The sequence below is a fragment of the Sapajus apella genome, unplaced genomic scaffold (assembly GCF_009761245.1).
Source record: "Sapajus apella isolate SASKATOON/1434 unplaced genomic scaffold, GSC_monkey_1.0 scaffold2, whole genome shotgun sequence".
Lineage (NCBI taxonomy): Eukaryota > Metazoa > Chordata > Mammalia > Primates > Cebidae > Sapajus > Sapajus apella.
The window spans coordinates 28,496,430-28,516,424 of record NW_022436942.1 but is presented as its reverse complement, the minus strand read 5'-3'; the positions used below and the strand labels follow the sequence as shown (position 1 = coordinate 28,516,424).

The 19,995-nt window shown below is 39.4% G+C and overlaps 1 protein-coding gene across 4 annotated transcripts in view; it reads right to left on the bottom strand.

The window, feature by feature from the left end:
- The window catches only part of CPSF6 (cleavage and polyadenylation specific factor 6), a 34,180-nt gene extending 17,522 nt beyond the window's left edge, over positions 1-16,658 (bottom strand). For all 4 annotated transcript variants that reach the window (XM_032295200.1, XM_032295208.1, XM_032295218.1 and 1 more), the window contains exons 1-4: positions 16,498-16,658; positions 5,176-5,385; positions 3,401-3,504; positions 119-264 (exon numbers count right to left, since the gene is read on the bottom strand). In XM_032295200.1, coding sequence (XP_032151091.1) covers positions 119-264; positions 3,401-3,504; positions 5,176-5,385; positions 16,498-16,557 — 520 coding nt within the window. In that variant the 5' untranslated portion in view covers positions 16,558-16,658. The remainder of the gene's footprint in view (positions 1-118; positions 265-3,400; positions 3,505-5,175; positions 5,386-16,497) is intronic.
- Between the last annotated feature and the right edge of the window lie 3,337 nt (positions 16,659-19,995).

Genomic DNA, 19,995 nt, shown 5'->3' with positions numbered 1-19,995 from the left:
GACTTTGTGAAATGGAGTTTCTAGTGAACTAGTATTAAGATGACTTTGTGTTAACATCTAACAAATCCACTGGTTAAAATGTACATATTTTAATAAAAGCCTCTCAGGGATTGCTTACTTTTCCTGGACTGCATTTCAAATTGACTCAGGAACTGTTTATTGCATGGAGTTACAACAGGATTCTGACCATGAAGTTCTCTTTTAGGCAACAGATCCATTAACTTTTTTGAAGATGCTTCAGATCCAACACCAACAAGGGCAAACCTAAAAGGTGTTTAAGTGGTGAGGATACAAAGTAAAGAGATCAATATTATTACTATTACTCTTCTATAAAAAATGTCTTAATCTAATCTGCTTTTATGTAAAACAAACAAACAAAAAACAGCTGGGAACAATGGCTTATGCCTTAATCCCAGCTGCTTAGAAGGCCGAGGCAGGAGGATTACTTAAGCCCAGGAGTTTGACGCTACAGTAAGCTATAATCACACTACTGCACTCCAGCCTCGGCAACAGAGCAAGATTCTGTCTCTAAAAGTAAATAACTTTAAAAACTGAAAATATTTCTTGAAGCTATACAAGTACACATTTTTTAGTCATCTTCTATAACATACCATAAAATTCAGTCATTTAAAATGTATAATTCATTGGTTTTTAGTATTTCAGTGTTATAACCACCACCATCATCAATTTTAAAATGCTTGCATCACCCCAAAAAGAAAATCCATATCCGTTAGCCATCACTCCCATTTCTTCCCATCCTTCTACTCTATGGAACCATTAAATCTAACTTCTGTCTCTGTACTGGCCTATCCTGGACATTTCATCTAAATGGAATCATACAATAGGAGGTCCCTTAGGATCAGCTTCTTTAACTGGTATACTTTCAAGGTTCATCCCTTGTTACAGCATACATCACTACTTCATTTATTTTTAAAGCTGAATAATTTTCCATTATAAATATACCACATTAAAAGAAACTTATCCATCAGTTCATGGACATTTGGGTTGCTTCCACTGTTTGCTACAATAAAAAGATGCACAACACCATTAACCACTGGGGAAGTACAAATCAAAACCACAGGATACCACACCATACCCACTAGGATGGCTATAATCAAAAAGACAACAAGTATTAAATATGTAAAGAAACTGGAATCTTTGCACGCTGGTGATCAGTACATATTAATAATGGTGCAATGACTCTGGCAACAATCGGACAATTCCTCAAAAGTTTAAACATAGAGTTACCATATAACCCAGTAATTCCACTCCTAAGTATACATTCAACAGAACTGAAAATACATGTTCACACAAAATGGGTATACAAATATTCACAGGGGCATTTTCCTTAAGTGGAAATAACCTAGACGTCCATTAACTGATAGATTTAAAAAGTGCTATATCCATGTAATGGAATATTATTCAGCCATAAAAAGAGATGTTGATGCATGCTCCAACATGGATGAACCTTAAAAACATTATACTAAGGAAGAAAGCCAGTCACATAGGAATACATATTTTATTATTCCATTTAAATGAAAGGTCCAGAATAGGCCTATCCAGAGCACATTAGTGGTTGCCAGCAGATAGGAAAAATGGAAATGAGAGTGAGTGCTAATTGGGTACAAGGTTTCTTTTTGGGCTGATGAAATGTTCTGGAAAGAGACAGTGGTAATGGTTGCCAAACTTCATAAATACAAATATCACTGAACTGTACACTTTAAAAGTGTGCATTTTAAGGCATGTGAATTATATCTCAATAAGAAAAACAAATTTAAAATAATCAGAATGATTACCAATTTGTATAGCTATAGGATATTCTAATCTTTGAGGGAGGGAGGGTCTTAGCAGCTTGAGAAGCTCAAGATCTTTTCCCCCCTAATGTTCAACATAATCTTTTTAACCTATACTACTTATTATACTCAACAAATTCTGCTGATTGTGCCAGGATTATCTTCGGGCACAATATTTAGAAACAACTAAATTAATTTAACAAATATTTACTAAGCACTACCTCCTATATGCAAGGTACCATTCTAGAGCTGGGGATGTAATTGTGAACAAAACAAAATCTCTGCTCTTGTGAAGCTTAAAGTCTAGCAAGAAGACACAAGTAAAATCTATCAGAGCAGAAATAAAGGAAACAGCATAGAAAGGTGCTACTTTGCACAAGGTAGTCATGGAAGAAAAACTCTTAAATAGTGTGAGTCCTAAATGAAGCAAAAGAGTAAGCCATGTGGATATTTGAGGGGGAAAAGTAAACCAGGAAAAGAAAATGGCTAAATGTCCTAGGTAAGAATTGGTCTGACAAACAGCAAAGGGACTAATGTGGATGCAAAAATGAGTGGTACGGAATAGGGTCAGAAAGGTAGTGGGAAACAGATCACAAAGTACCTTGTAGACAGTGGTAAAGACTGAGTGAGACAGGAAGCCATGAGAATATTCTGAACAGAAACTGATGTCATTTTTTTAAAGAACTTCTACTATGTGAAGTACAGACTGTAGAGGGCAGTCTATACTTCCAGTTAGGAAGCTACTACCAAAGTTCAAGTAAGAGAGGATAGTGGCTTTGATCAAGTGGTGTAAGTAAAGTTTGTGAAAAGTTTTCAGACTCTGCATACATTTTGAAAATATTCTCATTTAGTATAAATTGGTATAACCTTCTACGATAACTAAGCAATATATGAAATAAGCATATCTTTATCTTTGTGCATCTAATAATTTATTCTTAAAAGAAAATCCAAAGTCTGTACCTAAAGACTTAGATAAAATGATGCCTGCTGCAACATTATTTATAACAGGCAAAAGTGGAAACAACCAAAATAATCAAAAATAAGAAAGGTAAATTACAGTAGCATACCAGGTATGATGTGAAAGAATTAGACATTAGAGAGGATGTATATTTATTTTTATTCCTTATATCAAACACAAACACATGAATTATAACTCCTTTTGTTTTTAAGGAAAAGCCCAAAAGAATCTTCACTATGTTAAAAGTAATTATCAATGGATGGTAGGATAGTGACATTTTATTTTCTTACTTTTGGATATTCTCATTCTCATCCTTCTCACTTGTATAGTTTAATAGTTAAATAAAGCAAAACATCCATGTAATACACATTATTGTTCAGTTGCTCATCATCTCCCATCTCTTAAATCACAGAGAGAATAATGGTTCTTAAACTGTCATTTCAACAACCATTTCAACCACAAATGGAGAAAGCTTGGGAAAATTAGAATATAGATCTGTCCACATCTCCACTCCACTAGTTTTAGTGTGCTAGGTAATAGGGTATGTAAAATGAATAGTATCCATCTTTGTCCAAGAATCTCCACAAGTGTAATTAACATTAACTTAAAGGAAAGTTAACTAAGTCAAAAAGAAAGAAAGAATTCTTACCCCTTTGACTGGCCATTTGCCCGATTTTCAAAAAATTTTATCTCCAAAATATCATTTACTCCCAAAGAATGAACTGCTTCAGTTAAGTCTTCATCTGTTGTCCACTGCAAGATATTTTCCCCCACGTTAACCATTAAAATATAGCCAAGATTTTTACTATCCCAATTTAGTTTTTAAGTGGAAATTCGGGACATAAAAGAGAAAATGAATGCTGAGTGCAAATCTAAGTCTAGTTATGGCCAGTCAGGCTCCAAGCTTTAAACAGCACAAAAACATCTGAGAACCTAACTTCATTCTCTGATAAGCATTTCAGAAACCAGAAGGTATATACCCTTGGGATTACAATAGGATTTGACTTTCAAGAGTTTCTAGTCCCTTATAGCTTTAAACTGCTATGATTTTAATTTGTGAATAAAACCAATTTGACTTCCTCCCATTAAAAAAAAAAAATTCTGAATTTTACCTTGTTTTTGAATTAAAATGTAGAGAAGAAAAAAACTAACACGTATTTAATATCTACCATGTACTTTATGTACCAACTATTTAACTCTTATAACAACCCTGTAACCCTATTATTATCCCCATTTTACATATGATACAATGGAAGTTAAAAAGCTTGCCCAAGGTCACAAAACTAGTAATAGAAGCTGGAGCTAAGATCCAAATGCTTACTTAGCAACCATACTTTCGTAACTACACTGCTACTGTCTCCAATATTGTAGAATGCTGACTGGGTGGTGGGAGATCTATGACCATTAGTTTTAAAAGAAATGTAAATAGGTCGGGCACCATAGTCCGAGCACTCTGAGAGGCTGAGTTAGGAGGATCACTTGAGGCCAGGAATGTGAGATCAGCCTGAGCAACCTAACAAGAAGTCAGATCTACAAGTTTTTTTTTGTTGTTTGTTTGTTTTTTTAATTAGCCAAGCGTAGTGGCACATGCCTGTGGTCCTAGCTACTTGGAGGCTGGGACAGAAGGATCACTTGAGCCTTCAGTGAGTTATGATTACACCACTGCACTCTAGCCTGGGTGAAAGAGTTTTGCAAATTCTGTCTCCAAAAACAAACAAAAAAGAAATGTAAATAAAACATTTAAAAATACCATGTTATTAACGAAATGCAAGAGTGCCAAGTTTTATTTTTAGATATACTATTTTTTGACTTTGAAGTATATCTAAGTAGAGATATAAAAATTCTATAGGACTATTTTAATGATATTTAAAATGTAACGTTAATAAAAATATAAATATTCATATGTGCAGTTAATAAAGCTCTAAATCAATAATCTTAGTCTCATGACAACCCAAATTAACACATATACAGCAGTGCTTCTATAAATCAGATTTCAAATTTAAGAGCAGAAACAAAACTCAAATTTGTAATACAAATTAAATAATGGACACTATTTTTAAACCAGGAGTGATACCATGTCTCTTTCCTTTTACACTTGAATCCTGGTTTGAGACCCCATGTAGCATTATTTTTAGTGAAATTGGGATAGCTGAAGCAAGGTAAAGTGGTAGCATAAAAAAGATAACAGAAGACAAAACTAATTTAACTAGTTATCTCCACCAAGAAAAACTGAATAACCACAAAACTCAAAACTAGAAGAATTGGAATGACGTTGCAAACAAATTTGTATTTCCCTCCTCATTGCAAAAGCAAACACATACAAAGAAACAAATACAGCACCTTCAAACTTTTGATCTGGAGAAAAACATCAAACAGTTCGAAATCAATTACCAGTAATTTAATTCATATATTAACTTTACTCACCCATGTTAGATTTCCAATATATAATGCAATTCTCTTTCCAGTATACGTATAGACAACATTTGGTGCCGCTCCTTTACCCACATCATCACCAACAGTTGGTGGGAGAGTATCCATGTAATCCCGGTCTTCTGGGGCATCTCCATTATTTGCAGATGGAGATATGACATCGTCATACAAATCTATCTGATCATGCCCACCATATTCAGCTTCCTGAGATACAGAAATAATGCTCTAGATTATACAAAAGCCAAAATACTACTAAACAGATTTGAACACAAATTCAACTTTTTGTTTTAAAAATCTGATAGAAAAAGGCCAAGGATCTCAGTACAAAGCTGTTTTCACTTTCTGTAATAGATGTATTCTTGAACAGGCCTAAAAAGTTAATTTCTTGCCAGGCGCAGTGGCTCACATCTGTAATCCCAACACCTGGGAGGCCACAACAGGCGGATCATTTGAGGTCAGGAGTTTGAGACCAGCCTAGCCAACATGGTGAAACCACATCTAAATTAGCTGGGCGTGGTGGTACGCGCCTGTAATCCCAGTTACTCAGGAGGCTGAGGCAGGAGAATCACTTGAACCCGAAGGTGGAGATTGCAGTGAGCCAAGATCGTGTCACTGTACTCCAGCCTGGGTGACAGAGTGAGATTCCATCTCAAAAAAAAAAAGAATTTCTTTTTTTAACCTCTTTTTTTTTTTTTTTTTTTGTAGAGACCAGGTCTCGATACATTGCCCAGGCTAGTCTCCAACTTCTGAGCTCAAGCAATCCTCCTGCCTCAGCTTCCCAAAGTGTTGTGATTACAGGCTTCAGCCACTGCACCCGGCCTAAAGTTAATTCCTTTATAATGAATCCTACTTGTCCACTGATATTATAATATAAAAAATAAGTTGTTTTGGAAAAATAATGACATGGAGACAAAAGAAAGTAATAACAAAACTTTGCTTGGAAATACTCTTAAGCAACAACACATAAATGCAAATAGAAAAGTTTTTTAATTGACATTGGAAAAATCACCCCAAAATCCAAAGCCATTATATCTTTAATATTTGACCACAGAAAAAGTTACTATTTTCTATAGTATTCAGATCTTGTTTTCTAACCCTGAGGAAGCTACTAGTTTTAGAAAAAAGTAGTGAGCTTAGCCACAGGAAAGAAAAGAAATGTGGGCATGTAAATAATTCAGGATGTCATAATAAATGAACAAGGGAAAGAGAAATAACAAACGAAATACATGTAGAACTATCCAAATTAATTATCTTGAAAGTTGTATCATTCTCAGTGAACAAAGAGCTAATGCTTACCTGAATTCTTAGTTATCTAGTCAAGTAAATTAGCAAGAGAAAAGCAACAGACAACAAAACAGAGTATAGTAAAGCTTTCCCACTTTAAAGCTTCACCAGCAGAATTAAAGCAACGCTACTGGGGGTCACTTACATGCCTAAATGATATTCAGAGAAAAAGAAAACTAAAAGGAAACAGACACAGGAGCAGGAATAATATTGAAAAGAGGATTCAGTTTATAAATAAGTACATGAAAAATGAAATGCAGGTAAAAGCAGAACACTCAACACTATTTAATTGCCTCTGATAACCATTACTAGACCACAAGCTTGACTAAACCTGTAGTACAGGAAAATCTCCATTTTTATCTTCTACTCTCCCTTTCCACAACTACTTATGTTGGTGTGAACCATTTTATTCTTATGAGGTGGAACATTTGAGATAAGAAAATGACAATTACAAGACAACTTAAAAGTTCAGACATAATTTACAGATTCTCCCATTTACAATTTTCTAAAGAACTATACAAATGGTACATATAGAGGAGCTCATAGTTTTAGGGACTCTTAGCCAAAATAGTCCATAAATGGATAGAGAATGATCCAGAGAAAAGCATTTGTTATATGATGGTAAATGGATCAACAAGATATTATTATGGGCCTGGGCCACTGTTTTTTTTTATTTAAAAGAGAGCCAGAGTAAGATCTTTTGAAAGAAAAAGAAGAAAAAAGCCTAGAAGGGGAAATATCATTTATATACATAAATAAAGGGACCTCAAGTAATCATCAGGTAATCTTCTAATTAATGACTTATCCAGTTTCCTAATTACAGAAATCTTTACATGTCAATTTTACTTGTTATGAGGTAGAATATTATAAGACTTACTTAATAAGGGGTCTGGGATCTCAAGGTTAAATCAGGGAACAAAACTATCTTTAACAAAGGGCAGAAAACTAAGACCACAAGTCACTGAATAATGCCATAATTTTATTTTGTTTGTACAGCAATACTAAAATAATCTTTATGAGTTTTTGTTAAACAAAGTAACAGGCTCAAATTGCAACGACCACAGAAATTAGGAAAAAAGAGGGTAAGTTTTGTTATGAAGTTTCAGTGTAGCTGAAGCTTCAGGCGCCGTGGCTGCAGCAGTAGTTCCATGCACTTAAGATACTAAAAGGTTTCCCACAAGGGGTGGTGGGCACGTTAAACTCTCTTGCAATCCGGTTCTGTACATCAAGTAGAATTATTAATATTACTCAAAGGGAGTTGAGTTTCCATCCTCCTCAGCAGAAACTATAATCACAATATATGGTCTGAGGGAAAGTAAAAAAGAATGGAAGGATTATTAACAGCAGGACTAAATGTATTTTTATATTTACACTTTCACTTACATAAATAGGTGAACAGATTCTTTGTGTTTTTATTAGCTATAAACCTGTGAAAATGTTTACATAAGTAGACAAAAAATTTCAAGCATAATTGGAGCTACACTAACCTGGTACATCAACAATCACTTACTATTTTTGTCCATCCATGAATTCCTATGTTGACACAAACCAATTTTCCACATAGATATGATTCTACCAATATTTAGGATCAGCCATTTTGTCTGGTAGTTGTCCTGCTTCCAAGTGGTTGTAGTATGATCCTAATTAAGACCACGGTCCTGGGATTTGATCTCCATATGGACTAGTTAGCTTCACTCTGTTCCAAGGCCACAGCCTGTACTCTTAGCCCCAAGAGCATACATTTAAACTTTGTAAAAAAAAAAAAATATAATGAATCTGAATGCATTTGCTGCCATTACTAAAAATGAAACTCAAAGCACACTTTCTTGATCAGTAATCTTCCTTTTAATCAGCTTCATATCACATTGATCCTCCACAGTAAAAAAATACAGAATACACCGAACTTTGCTCTTACTTCATAAAGTGAGAAACCATGTATGATGTTTGCAGGAAAAATTATGCAAAATGTGTATTACAGGTCATATATAGAGCTCTGCAAGCCTACTGAACTAATAAAAAGGTTTCCACTTTGTCAAAGAAATATTTAACAGTATCAAATTATATTACATGAGAGGCCTTTTCAATTATTACCTTTAATTTTAATGACATTCAAAAACAAGACAGTATCAACATCACCCTCTCATTATCTTTGATACCAAATGCTGCCCCATCTCATCTACTGTTCATAGCAGCTAGCTAGCTGCATTACATAAAGCTTGGAGTAAGCAACAGCTCTTAGGGTTTGTAAAAGGACTAATTTTTTTCATTCCCTACCATTCTAAATCACTACAATCATTCAAGGTACTATTCTCTCAACATTTTACACAAGACTATGCTCTACATAATATAGAAATATCTGTTGCCAAGCCAGAGAAAATGGATGATAAAATGACCGAAATCCTGTAAATTTCCTTAAAGCAAGGATTCTCAACATTTTCATTATCCCTGTCTCCCTTCCTTCAAGAAGTTACTTTTAGACATTTTTTCCCTGATTACCCTCCATACAATTTTAATATCACAGGTATATAGTACATATTATATACCACTACTGGGATGAACTTGTTAGCTGTCAAAATATTCATCATTCTCCCTGAAAAGCCTGACATTTTTTTGGTGGTTCTAAAATTACAGTAATATCATTTGAGGCTAGGCATGGTGGTTCATATCTGTTAATCCCATCACTTTGGGAGGCCAAGGCAAGGGCATCCCTGGAGCCCAGGAGTCTAAGACCAGCATGGGCAAATTAGGGAGATCCCATCTCAATAACAACAACAAATATATATATATATATATATATATATATATATATATATATAAATTCATACATTATATGATAGTATTAGTAAATGCACAGCAAAGGCCACTTGTTTCAAAGCCTATTTTAAATTATTTCCATTTAGAGAAATACATGAAGGGGGGAAGTTACATTTCGCGTTTACAAAATATATCCTATACCAACAAAAAGAAATACTAGTATGCAAAATCCAGTAACATAACCTAATGGATATATTTTTAAAGAAAATGTATCACTTTCAGGTTTTACCTAATTATGTTCTGAGTAGATAGTAAAATTGGTTAGTAATCCCTGTAAAAATCCCTTCCTTAACTAATGGTAAGGAAGCCAATTTGGTACTAAAAAAAATATCCCACATACACCACAGTGGACAATTCATAAGCAACTAAATTAACTGCATTCATAAAAACAAAATGGAGAAAAGTTCTAGCTTCCCTAAACATTTCTATGCACGTTTCTGAATGAATTCCATCTACACAGTTCATTCTCAACCTGACGGCTTTATTTCAGATGGTTTTCTAGTAAATATAAGTCATAAACAACGCCTCTCTGATATTTTCCATAATTGGTTCAACAATTGACTAGAATACCTAATGACTGAATGTAAAAAAATGATTCATGACATAAAAATTGACTTTTCGGGTGTCTAGGTCTGTAACTTCAAAGTGAATTTTTTTGTTCCAACTACCACCTCTATACACTTTCATTTTTTTAAGTAATTAATTTTTTTGTGTGATAAAGTTTCGCTCTGTCACTCAGACTGGAGGCAGCAGTGGCCCGATCTTGGCTCACTGCAGCCTCCACCTCCCAGGTTCAAGCAATTCTCCTGCCTCAGCCTCTGGAGTAGTTTCAATTACAGGTGTGTACCACCACACCCGGCTAAATTTTGTATTTTTAGCAGAGACGGGGGTTTTACCACGTTGGCCAGGCTGGTCTCAAATTCCTGACCTCACTCATGACCTCAAGTGATCCACCTGCTTCAGCCTCCCAAAATGCTGGAATTATAAGCATGAGCCACTACACCTGGCCTACACTTCTATTTTAAAGTTGAGTGGTCAGATTACTAAATCTGTGCTATCAGTGACTCAACTGCTTGACAGACCAGAAACTAAATTTCACATTAAGAGTTTCTGAGTCTCAAACAAGCAACAAAATATACTACTTCAATGCACGAAGTGCATGTTTTCCCAAAGTTCACCGAATTGTTTTGACTTTCCTCTCCAGAACAACAAAACTCCACAGATAAACATAAAGTAATGGCAATTACAATATAGGACCTGTCAGTGTGCTCTAAGTACAGTAGTCCTCTCTTATCTGAAGGAGATATGTTCCAAGACCCCCAGTGGATACCTAAAGCCATGGAAAGCAAGGAACCCTATATATACTACATTTTGCCTTATACATACTTATGATAAAGTTTAATTTATAAAGTAGGCACTGTAAAAATTAGTAATACAAGAAAAATTATAGTCATGCATGACATGACAATGTTTTGGTTCATATATGTAATAGTGGTTGGATTATAATGGAACTGAAAAGTTACTATTGTTTAGTGATCTTAGCCTAATGCATGACTCACATGTTTGGGCTGGTGTTAACAAACCCATTGTGCTGCCAGTCATATAAAAGAATGGTACATACAACTACATACAGCACATGATAGCTGACAATAAGTGACTGCGTTACTGGTTTATGTATTTATTATATTATACTTTTTTGTTTTTACTCTTTTCTGTATTAATAGAGATGGGGTTTTGACACATTGGCCAGGCTAGTCTCAAACTCCTGGTGTCAAGCAATCTGCCTGCCTTGGCCTCCCAAAGCATGGGGATTACAGGCGTGAGCCAGCACACCAAGGCCAATTATACTATACTTTTTATCATTATGTTAGAGTGTACTCTTCCTACTTTAAAATGTTAACTGCACAACAGCCTCAGGCAGGTCCTTCATGAGGTATTACAGAAGGCACTGTTGTCCCAGGAGATGACAGCTCATGCATCGGACTGCCCCTGAAGACCTTCCTGTGGGAAAAGATGCAGAGATGGAAGACTGATATTGATAATCCTGACCCTGTGTAGGCCTAAGCTAATGTGTGTGTCTTAGTTTTTAACAAAAAAGCTTAAAAAAAAAAAAAAAAAAACAAAGGCCAGGTGTGGTCGGCTCATGCCTGTGATTCCAGCCTCCTTTGGGAGGCTGAGGCAAGAGGATCACGTGAGGCCAAGAGTTTGATACCTGTGCAACTCATTTTGTCTCTAATAAACTTAATTTTAAAAGTTTAAAAAAATAATAGAAAAGAGTTTAGGCCAGGTGCGGTGACTCATGCCTGTAATCCCAGAACTTTGAGAAGCCGAGGTGAGAGGGATCACTTGATGTCTGGAGTTTGAGACCAGCCTGGCCAACATAGTGAAACCCCATCTCTACCAAAAACACAGAAATTAAGCAGGCATGGTGGTGTGTGCCTGTAGTCTCAGCTACTCAGGAGGCTGAGGCAGGACAACTGCTTGAACCCAGGAGGCAGACGTTGTGGTGCGCCAAGATCATGCCACTGCACTTCACCGTGGGTGACAAAGATTCCATCTCAAAACAAAACAAAACAAAAAAAACAAAGAAAAAAGTTTATAAATAAGGATATACGGAAAATATTTTATAGTTATATAATGTGTTTGTGTTTTAAACTGTTATTACTGAAGAGTCTAAGAAGTCTATAAAGTAAAAACAGGCCAGTCACAGTGGCTCACGCCTGTAATCCCAACACTTTGGTAGGTCAAAGCAGGAACACAGCTTGAGCCTAGGAGTTTGAGACTAGCTGGGACCACACAGCGAGACCTTACCCCTACAAAAAATAAAATATTAGCCAGGTATGGTGGCACATGCCTGTAGTCTCAGCTGCTCTGGTGGCTGAGGCAGGGGGGCTGCTTGAGCCTGGAAGGTCAAGGCTGCAGCAAGCCACAACTGCACTACTGTACTCCAGCCTAGATGACAGCGAGAAAATGTTTCAAATAAATAAAGAGAAAACATTACAGCAAGCTAAGGTTAATGTATTATTGAAAAAAAAGTTTAAATTTAGTGTAGCCTGAGTGAACTGTACAGTTTATGACATCTACAGTATGGTACAATAATATCCCAGATCTTCACATTCACTCACCAGTCACTTAACTCACTCTCCCAGAGCAACTTCCAGTCGTGCAGCTTCCTTTCATGAGGGCCCTATACAAGAATGCCACTTTTTATCTTATTTTTCTTATAAGATGTAACGTTTAATATATGAGAGCAAGGAACACCCTGACTTTTTATCTTTTATACCAAGATCTTCACTTACCTTTTCTATGTTTAGATATATTAAATACACAAATACTTACCATTGTGTTACAAGTGCCTAAAGTATTCAGTACAGTAATATGCGGTACAAGTTTATAGCCTAGGAGCAACAGGCCACACAATATAGCCTACATGTGTAGTAGGTTGCACCATCTAGGTTTGAAATGTAAAAGCACCCTATGATCACATGATTAAAGCACCTAAGCATGGACTTCTCAGAACATATCACATCGTGAAGCGACACACGACTGTATAACAATTTGCTGTAATAAAAGTTACCTAAATATAGTATCTCTCAAAGTATCTTACTGTATGTAATATTTTCAGACCTCAGAACCACAGGTAACTGAAAACACAGAAAGTGAACTGTGGATAAGGGTGGACTACTGTGTCTAGGTATCTCTAAGCTCCCCTGCAGTGTACTCTAAGGGTGGAGACTATCTAATCTTTGTATCCCTCGTTGCTGGCACATATTAGACACTCAACAAATGTATTTTGAGTAATTCAATTATTATTATTATTATTTTTTTTTTTTGAGAAAGGGTCTCACTCACTCAGTCACCCAGGCTGGAGTGCAGTGGCCCAATCTCGGCTCACTGCAACCTCTCCCTCCTGGGTTTAAACCATTCTTCTGCTTCAGTTTCTCCAGGAGCTGGGATTACAGGCAGGCACCACCATGGCCGGCCAATTTTTGTATTTGATAGAGATGGGGTTTCACCATGTTGGCCAGGCTGGTCTGGAACTCCTGACTTCAAGTCTGTCCACCTCGGCCTCCCAAAGTGCTGGGATTTCAGGTGTGAGCCACCACACCTGCCCTGAATTCAATTTTTAAATTATTTAGTTTTGGCCAGAATTTTTAAATCTACAATTACTAAATATTGGGCTAGTAATTACTGCACTTGAGTATAAATCCCAGTTCAAACTGAATTGATACACTATTGAGTGTGAGACAGAATCACTTCCTCCTCAACTTCAAGTAGTATGGAGGTTTGGAAGATGTTCAAATTCTCCTTCCAAATGTTCTCAACCTGGTGACATTCAAAGACCTCTAACTTAAGAACTAAAGAGAACCCATAGGAGTAGCCAGTGCCTTGTGTCTCCTCCCCCTTGATTCTCCATTCTTAATTCACCTAGTGAAGAAAGGAACTCTATTAGTTTCACTAACTCATTCACAATCTTTCCCCAAACAAATTAGTTTCTGCTAAGACTGTTGAATGCCTCAAACTTTTTTCTCTGTACTTCAATAAATGCAAATCACTTTTTGAAATAATACTGTGCCTTACCAAAATACAGAAATGCTTGCTATAAGTATGACATTTAAAACAGAATATTCAGCAGAATACAGGAAAAAAAAAAAAAACCAGTAGAAAACTGAAATACAGACTATACCGAATTTCAAAGTATATAAATCCAATTAGAACTACAGTTCACACTGGAAAACAAAGATTTTAAAAAAATGTTTACAACAGTTTTGAGGCCAAAATAAGTTAAAACTGGCTAATACTTAGTATTTTACCCAACTACAATAAAACAAGAGTTCTAGCCTCCGATAACTAGTAGAAATAAGGTCACCAGCTAATAAAGATTAAATCAGTTGTAAATAATTTTGTGGTTGCCCCTAAGATTTTGGAAAAATATTGCAATGATAGAAACATGTTTTTAAAAACAGGATAAGTTTGTGACTGGGCGCGCGGGTCACAAACTATCTTTTTGTGACCTTTTTTTTGGGGGGGGTACAAGAATTACCACAGCAAGCAGTGGTATGCAAAAGGATATACAAATCAATTATTGACTGACCAATGACATGCAAAATAACAAAAACAATGCCTCAATTTAACCTGGCCATTAATCTATTCAAACACAAAAATTTTACTGGTAAAATTATACAACTGTGTTAGATATAATGCGGCAAAAGTTACATTTAAAAGGAGTCCCTCACTGGATCCACAAAACTAATCTCAGCACTTGCTATCACTCCCTCCAGCTATCTGAATAAGGGAGATGTCCCTCTCAAATTAAGTCTCCAAAAGCCTAAAAATATTTCATTAAGAGGTACTGAAAAGCCTTAACTTCTAAAATTGTGTCCCAATTCTTCTTTTATTGCGCATTGAAAGGTGAAGCAATGTATTCTCTGTAAGAAAAGCTAATAAAGGCAATCTTGAACACTTAATCATTGTTCCTTTACTTGCAGTTACGGCCCTCTTTTAAACTCGCTATTACATTCATTTGAGAAATAAAAGGAAAAAGTTTCCTAGAGGTCTTACAGGCGTGTAAGACCTGTAAGCGTTAGAATCTGTGTTGCACTCGAGGAATCTGTCTGATTTGTAATTGACACAACTCAAGCTTTATATTTAAAACATAAGCACAATTTTTAAAACACAAAGATTTAAAAACTTAACCTTTGATTACAACGTATTACATCTATAAACAAATCCAATCTTCAACGGAGTCGCAAACATTTAAAGCCAACTGGTAGTTTTGTTTTCTAGTATTTAAACCAGAGGCACAAAATCATTCCTGAAAAATAGAACAGCAAAGATCTCTTGAGTTTGTTTTCAAAAAGCCTGAGCAACTAGTCACGAATATGATCGTTAATGGAGGAGAAATAAACACATTAGCCAGTAGAATTTTATTGAGCTTTTCATAAGGACCTGGGAAATACAAAAAATAATAATAATAAAGCTTTTAGGAACGCCGAAGTTAGGCACAATTTAATTTTTTAAAATGTGTTACTACATTAAATGCAGTAAAGATAGGAACAGCAGGTTCAGACCTTAAACGTCACTACTCCAGCAACAAACGACATCTTTTGCAAGGATGCCCATTGTCAGACATCACAGCTCCACGTTACCTCTAAGCAACATCGTTCAGGAAACCTTGCATTCTCACTTTCGCCCAACCTTCCAAAAGGTAACGCGAGGGAGGGGGAGGAGATTTAACTCTTTGTTTTCGAAAATAGGGTCTTATCTACAACTCTTAATTTTCAAGCCACACCGTAAGGATTTGGGGAGAACGTTCTTTCATTTTAATCACTATGAGATCTGTTTGATGAGCTACCATCTTTTTTGTTCCATCCAACCACCGCGTTTCCAATTCTTCCTTTTGGTCCCGGCCACACATCTTCACAGGTATTTTCATCATAAAGGCCAACAACGACTGGGCTTCAAAAGCACTGCAAGTCCTGGATTAATGAGGCAGGACCAGCGCGCCGACTTTTAAATACGATCTGAGGCTCCAAAAGTCAAAGGACTTGTTGCAAATGAGCCTGCACCTCAGCTGCCTTCATAAAGTGTGAGGGGAGGAGGAGGAAGGCGCCACGCCGAAACCTGTCGTAAACCCGAGCAGAAGAGCCCCGGGGACTGGGCGCGCGGGATACAAAGGGCCGTGAATGCGGCCTTCCAAGAAGCGACCGTGCGCGGGCAGGGAGACAAAATGGAGCGATGGGAGGAATCGGAGCCCCAGTGGCAGCGGCAGGGAAGGGGCGGCGGCGGGCGCGCACCCCGCTAGGGCTTCCCCTCCGGCCAGCGGCGGGGGAGGGGATGCGGCGGCGGCCAGTTCTCCCCGGCGCTTACACGCGGCCCCACTGCCCCGGGCCTAGCGCGGCGGGAAGCGCCAGCCGGGTGCCGCCAACAATGGGGAGCGAGACAGCGGCGGCGAGGGAGGGGCCGACGGCAGCTGCACGACGGCCTGCGTCCGCGCTGCGGGCGCCGCGGCGGGTCGCCGCACCCGCGGTCCGCGAAACGACGCGGTAGAACAAGGGGCGAGGCGGGCGCCACGCCGGGGGTCGACGGTGCGGCCCAGAGGCGGCAAGGGAGCACAGTCTGCAGTCGCGTCGGCTCGCCGCCCGCAGCGGGCCCCGGGTCAGCGTCCCGGCCGCAGCGCCGCCCACTTCGGCGGTGGGGACCCGGGCTCTCACGTACCTGGTTGAACTCTTCGCCCACATCCGCGTAAATGTCTATGTGGTCCACGCCGTCCGCCATCTTCCCTCAGCCTCGGTCGCCGCCACCTCCTGCAGGTCCGCCCGCCGCGGCAGCAGCAGCGGATCTAGCGGCGGGGGCGGGGCGCTTGCGTCACTTCCGAGGCCCGAGGGATGGAGGCGGGGGAGACAGGGGCCGACCGGGGGCGGGGACTCTGCAGCCCAGCCGCTCTGATGGCTGAGGGAAAGCTGCGCCTCTGAGGGCAAAAGCCATTTCTTTTGTGTCTGGGTGAAGCTCGGGAGTGGGGACCATTTCTTTGTCCTAGTCGCGCATTCAGCTTACCAGTGGGTCCCACCTGTTTCCACCCATCGTCTTTTCACGTTGCCTCTGGCAACGTTTTTGTTAATATTTTCATTTCTTCTTTTTTCTTATGTTTCTCAAATCCAGGACTTCTAAAGGTGGAAGTCTTATGTCCATGTTTAAATTCAAAATGTAACCCCTGGAGATTCTGTGAGCGCCTTAAGACCAAAAACAGTGTCTTGATTCTGCATCCTCAGAGACCAGCAGAGTTTTATTTGCATCGTAAACCCGCTAGATACCCATCAGTGGTTATATTTGTCTGCTGTTTATGTTGCCATTTCCATCGCTAATCATCATGGGTTTCTTTCCTCTCGCCTTCCTCTCGCATTCATTGTCCTTCATTTTTTCCTCAGATCTGCAGTAGGTTGTCTCTGGCATAGTTCAGATGCTTCTAACATGAACGCAGTCATCTAGTACCCACCCAAGACAGTGGAGGTATCTTGAGGCCAGGGGCTTCTCTCTCAGAATCATAGAATGTCCCAACGGGAAGGGAACTGGAAAGGTGTCCTTAGGTCCAAACATCTCATTTTACAGAAGAGAAGACTGAGGCCTAATAGGACATAAGCGATTTAACCAGGTCACATGGTCCGTAAAGGTCGGAACATTTAGCCACAATACTTTATTCAAAGATGTCTCTCCAGCTTGAAGCCTTCCCCTATATTCTTTATTTTTAACTCATTAAAAATATATATATAACGATAGATCCAAGGTGGCCGTTTAGGAACAGCTCAGGATTGCAGCTCCTAGTGAAAGTGCAGAGGGTGAGTGGACGCCGCATTTTTATTGCCCACAGACTAGGAAATTCCCAGGCGGAGGAGCTCCAGGGGTCGTCAGGTGGCTGTTTCAGCCAGCGCGGCTGTGCCGGCCAGCGCATCTGCTTTGCCCTGCACGGCTGCTTTGTCGGCGCCCCAGAGCAGCGGTTCTCTGTACAAAATACAGCGGTCTGGGTGCCCTTTTGGCTGGCGATTGGAGCCACGGGAAGTCACCCATTTGTCTGTTTAAAAAGGGGACTGAGCAGGGAGCCAGGACAGTAGATTCCAGGGCAAAAAAAGCGCCAGGAATCTCAGTGCCACTATTTAAGCCAGCACAGTGAGTTGTCGCACGGGAAAAAACACACACCGCAGCGCCTCTTCAACAGGCGACTGGAGCACCAACTTAAAAAAAAAAAAAAAAAAAAAAGGCTCTGAGGCAGGGAGCCAGGCGACCAGGCTTGGCTGATCCCACCCCCACAAAAGAACAGTAATCAGAAACTCTCTGGATTGAGAGTTTCACAGCAAGCGCAGCAGAACCCGGGACGGTCCAGCTCTGTGGGGGAGGGGTGTCCGCCATTACCGAGACAGCCCACCGCTACGGAGGTAGTCAGCCAATGCTGAGGCAGCCCGCCATTGCTAAGGCAACCCACCATTGCTGAGGCAGCCTGCCGTTGACAAGGCAACCTGCCAATACAGAGAGACTCCGCCCCAACAGAGGCGGGCCACCATTGCCAAGGAGGTTCTAACTACACGCGTATAAACAGGACTGCAGGGAAGTTCACTTGGCAGCTGGGCACAGCCCACAGAAGCTCAACAAAGCCTCTACAGGCAGATGGTGACTGGGCTGCCTCCTTGCTGGGCAGGGCAGCTCTGAAGGGGGGAAAAAAAAAAAAAAAGAAGGCAGCAGCATAACCGAAACTCATAAAGCCCTAAATCCCTGGGACAGAGCACCTGGGAACAAAAAGCAGTTTATGAGTTCTGCTGCAGCAGACCTAAACGTGCCTGCCCAGCAGCTCCGAATGAACAACGGAGCTCGCAGCTCAGCATTTGAGCTCCTATAAAGAACAGACCATCTCCTCAAGCAGCTTCCTGACCCCTATAGATTCAAAGAACCACCTCATAAAGGAGAGATCAGATAGACACTTGGCGGGTATCCTTCCGGGACAAATATAGCAGAAGAAGAAAACTGGTAACAACAAAACTTACTGTTCAGCAGCTGCTGCAGGTGAACCCCAGGCAAGCAGGGCCTGGAGTGGACCTCAGCAGACCTACAGCAGAGGGGCCAGACTGTCAGAAGGAAAACCAAGAAACAGAAATAACCTCATCATCAACAAATGGAACGTCCACTCAGAGACCCAATCTGAAAGCCAGCAACTACAAAGTCGACAGGTGGATAAATCCATAAAGATGGGAAGAAACCAGCGCAAAAAGGATGAAAACACCTGAAACAAGAAAACCTCTCCTCCTACAAGGGATCACAACTCCTCACCAGCAAGGGAACAAGGTTGGATGGAGAACGAGTATGATGAAATGACAGAATCAGACTTCAAAAGGTGGGTAGTAAGAAACTTCTGTGAACTTAAAGAACACGTTCTAACCAAATGCAAAGAAACTAAGAACCTTGAAAAAAGATTTGACGAAATGCTAACGAGAATGGACAAAATAGAAAGGAATATAAGTGAATTGATGGCACTGAAAAACGCAACACGAGAACTTCGCGAAGCATGCATAAGTATCAACAGCCGAATTGACCAAGCAGAAGAAAGGATATCAGAAGTTGAAGATCAACTCAATGTAATAAAACGGGAAAGCAAGACTGGAGAAAAAAGGGTAAAAAGGAATGAACAAAGTCTCCAAGAAATGTGGGACTATGTGAAAAGACCTAATCTACGTTTGATAGGCGTACCTGAATGCGACAAAGAGAATGAATCCAAGCTGGAAAATACGCTTCAGGATATTATCCAGGAAAACTTCCACAACCTAGCAAGGCAGGCGAACATTCAAGTCCAGGAAATACAGAGAACACCACAAAGATATTCGTCAAGAAGAGCAACCCCAAGGCACATAATCGTCACATTCACCAGGGTTGAAATGAAGGAGAAAATACTAAGTGCAGCAGAGAGAAAGGTCGGGTTACCCACAAAGGGAAGCCCATCAGACTCACAGCAGATCTCTCAGCAGAAACCCTACAAGCCAGAAGAGAGTGGGGGCCAATATTCAACATCCTTAAAGAAAAGAACTTTCAACCTAGAATCTCCTATCCAGCCAAACTAAGCTTCATAAGTGAAGGAAAAATAAAATCCTTTGTGAACATGCAAGTACTCAGAGATTTTGTCACCACCAGGTCAGGTTTACAAGAGCTCCTGAAAGAGTCTCTACACATATAAAG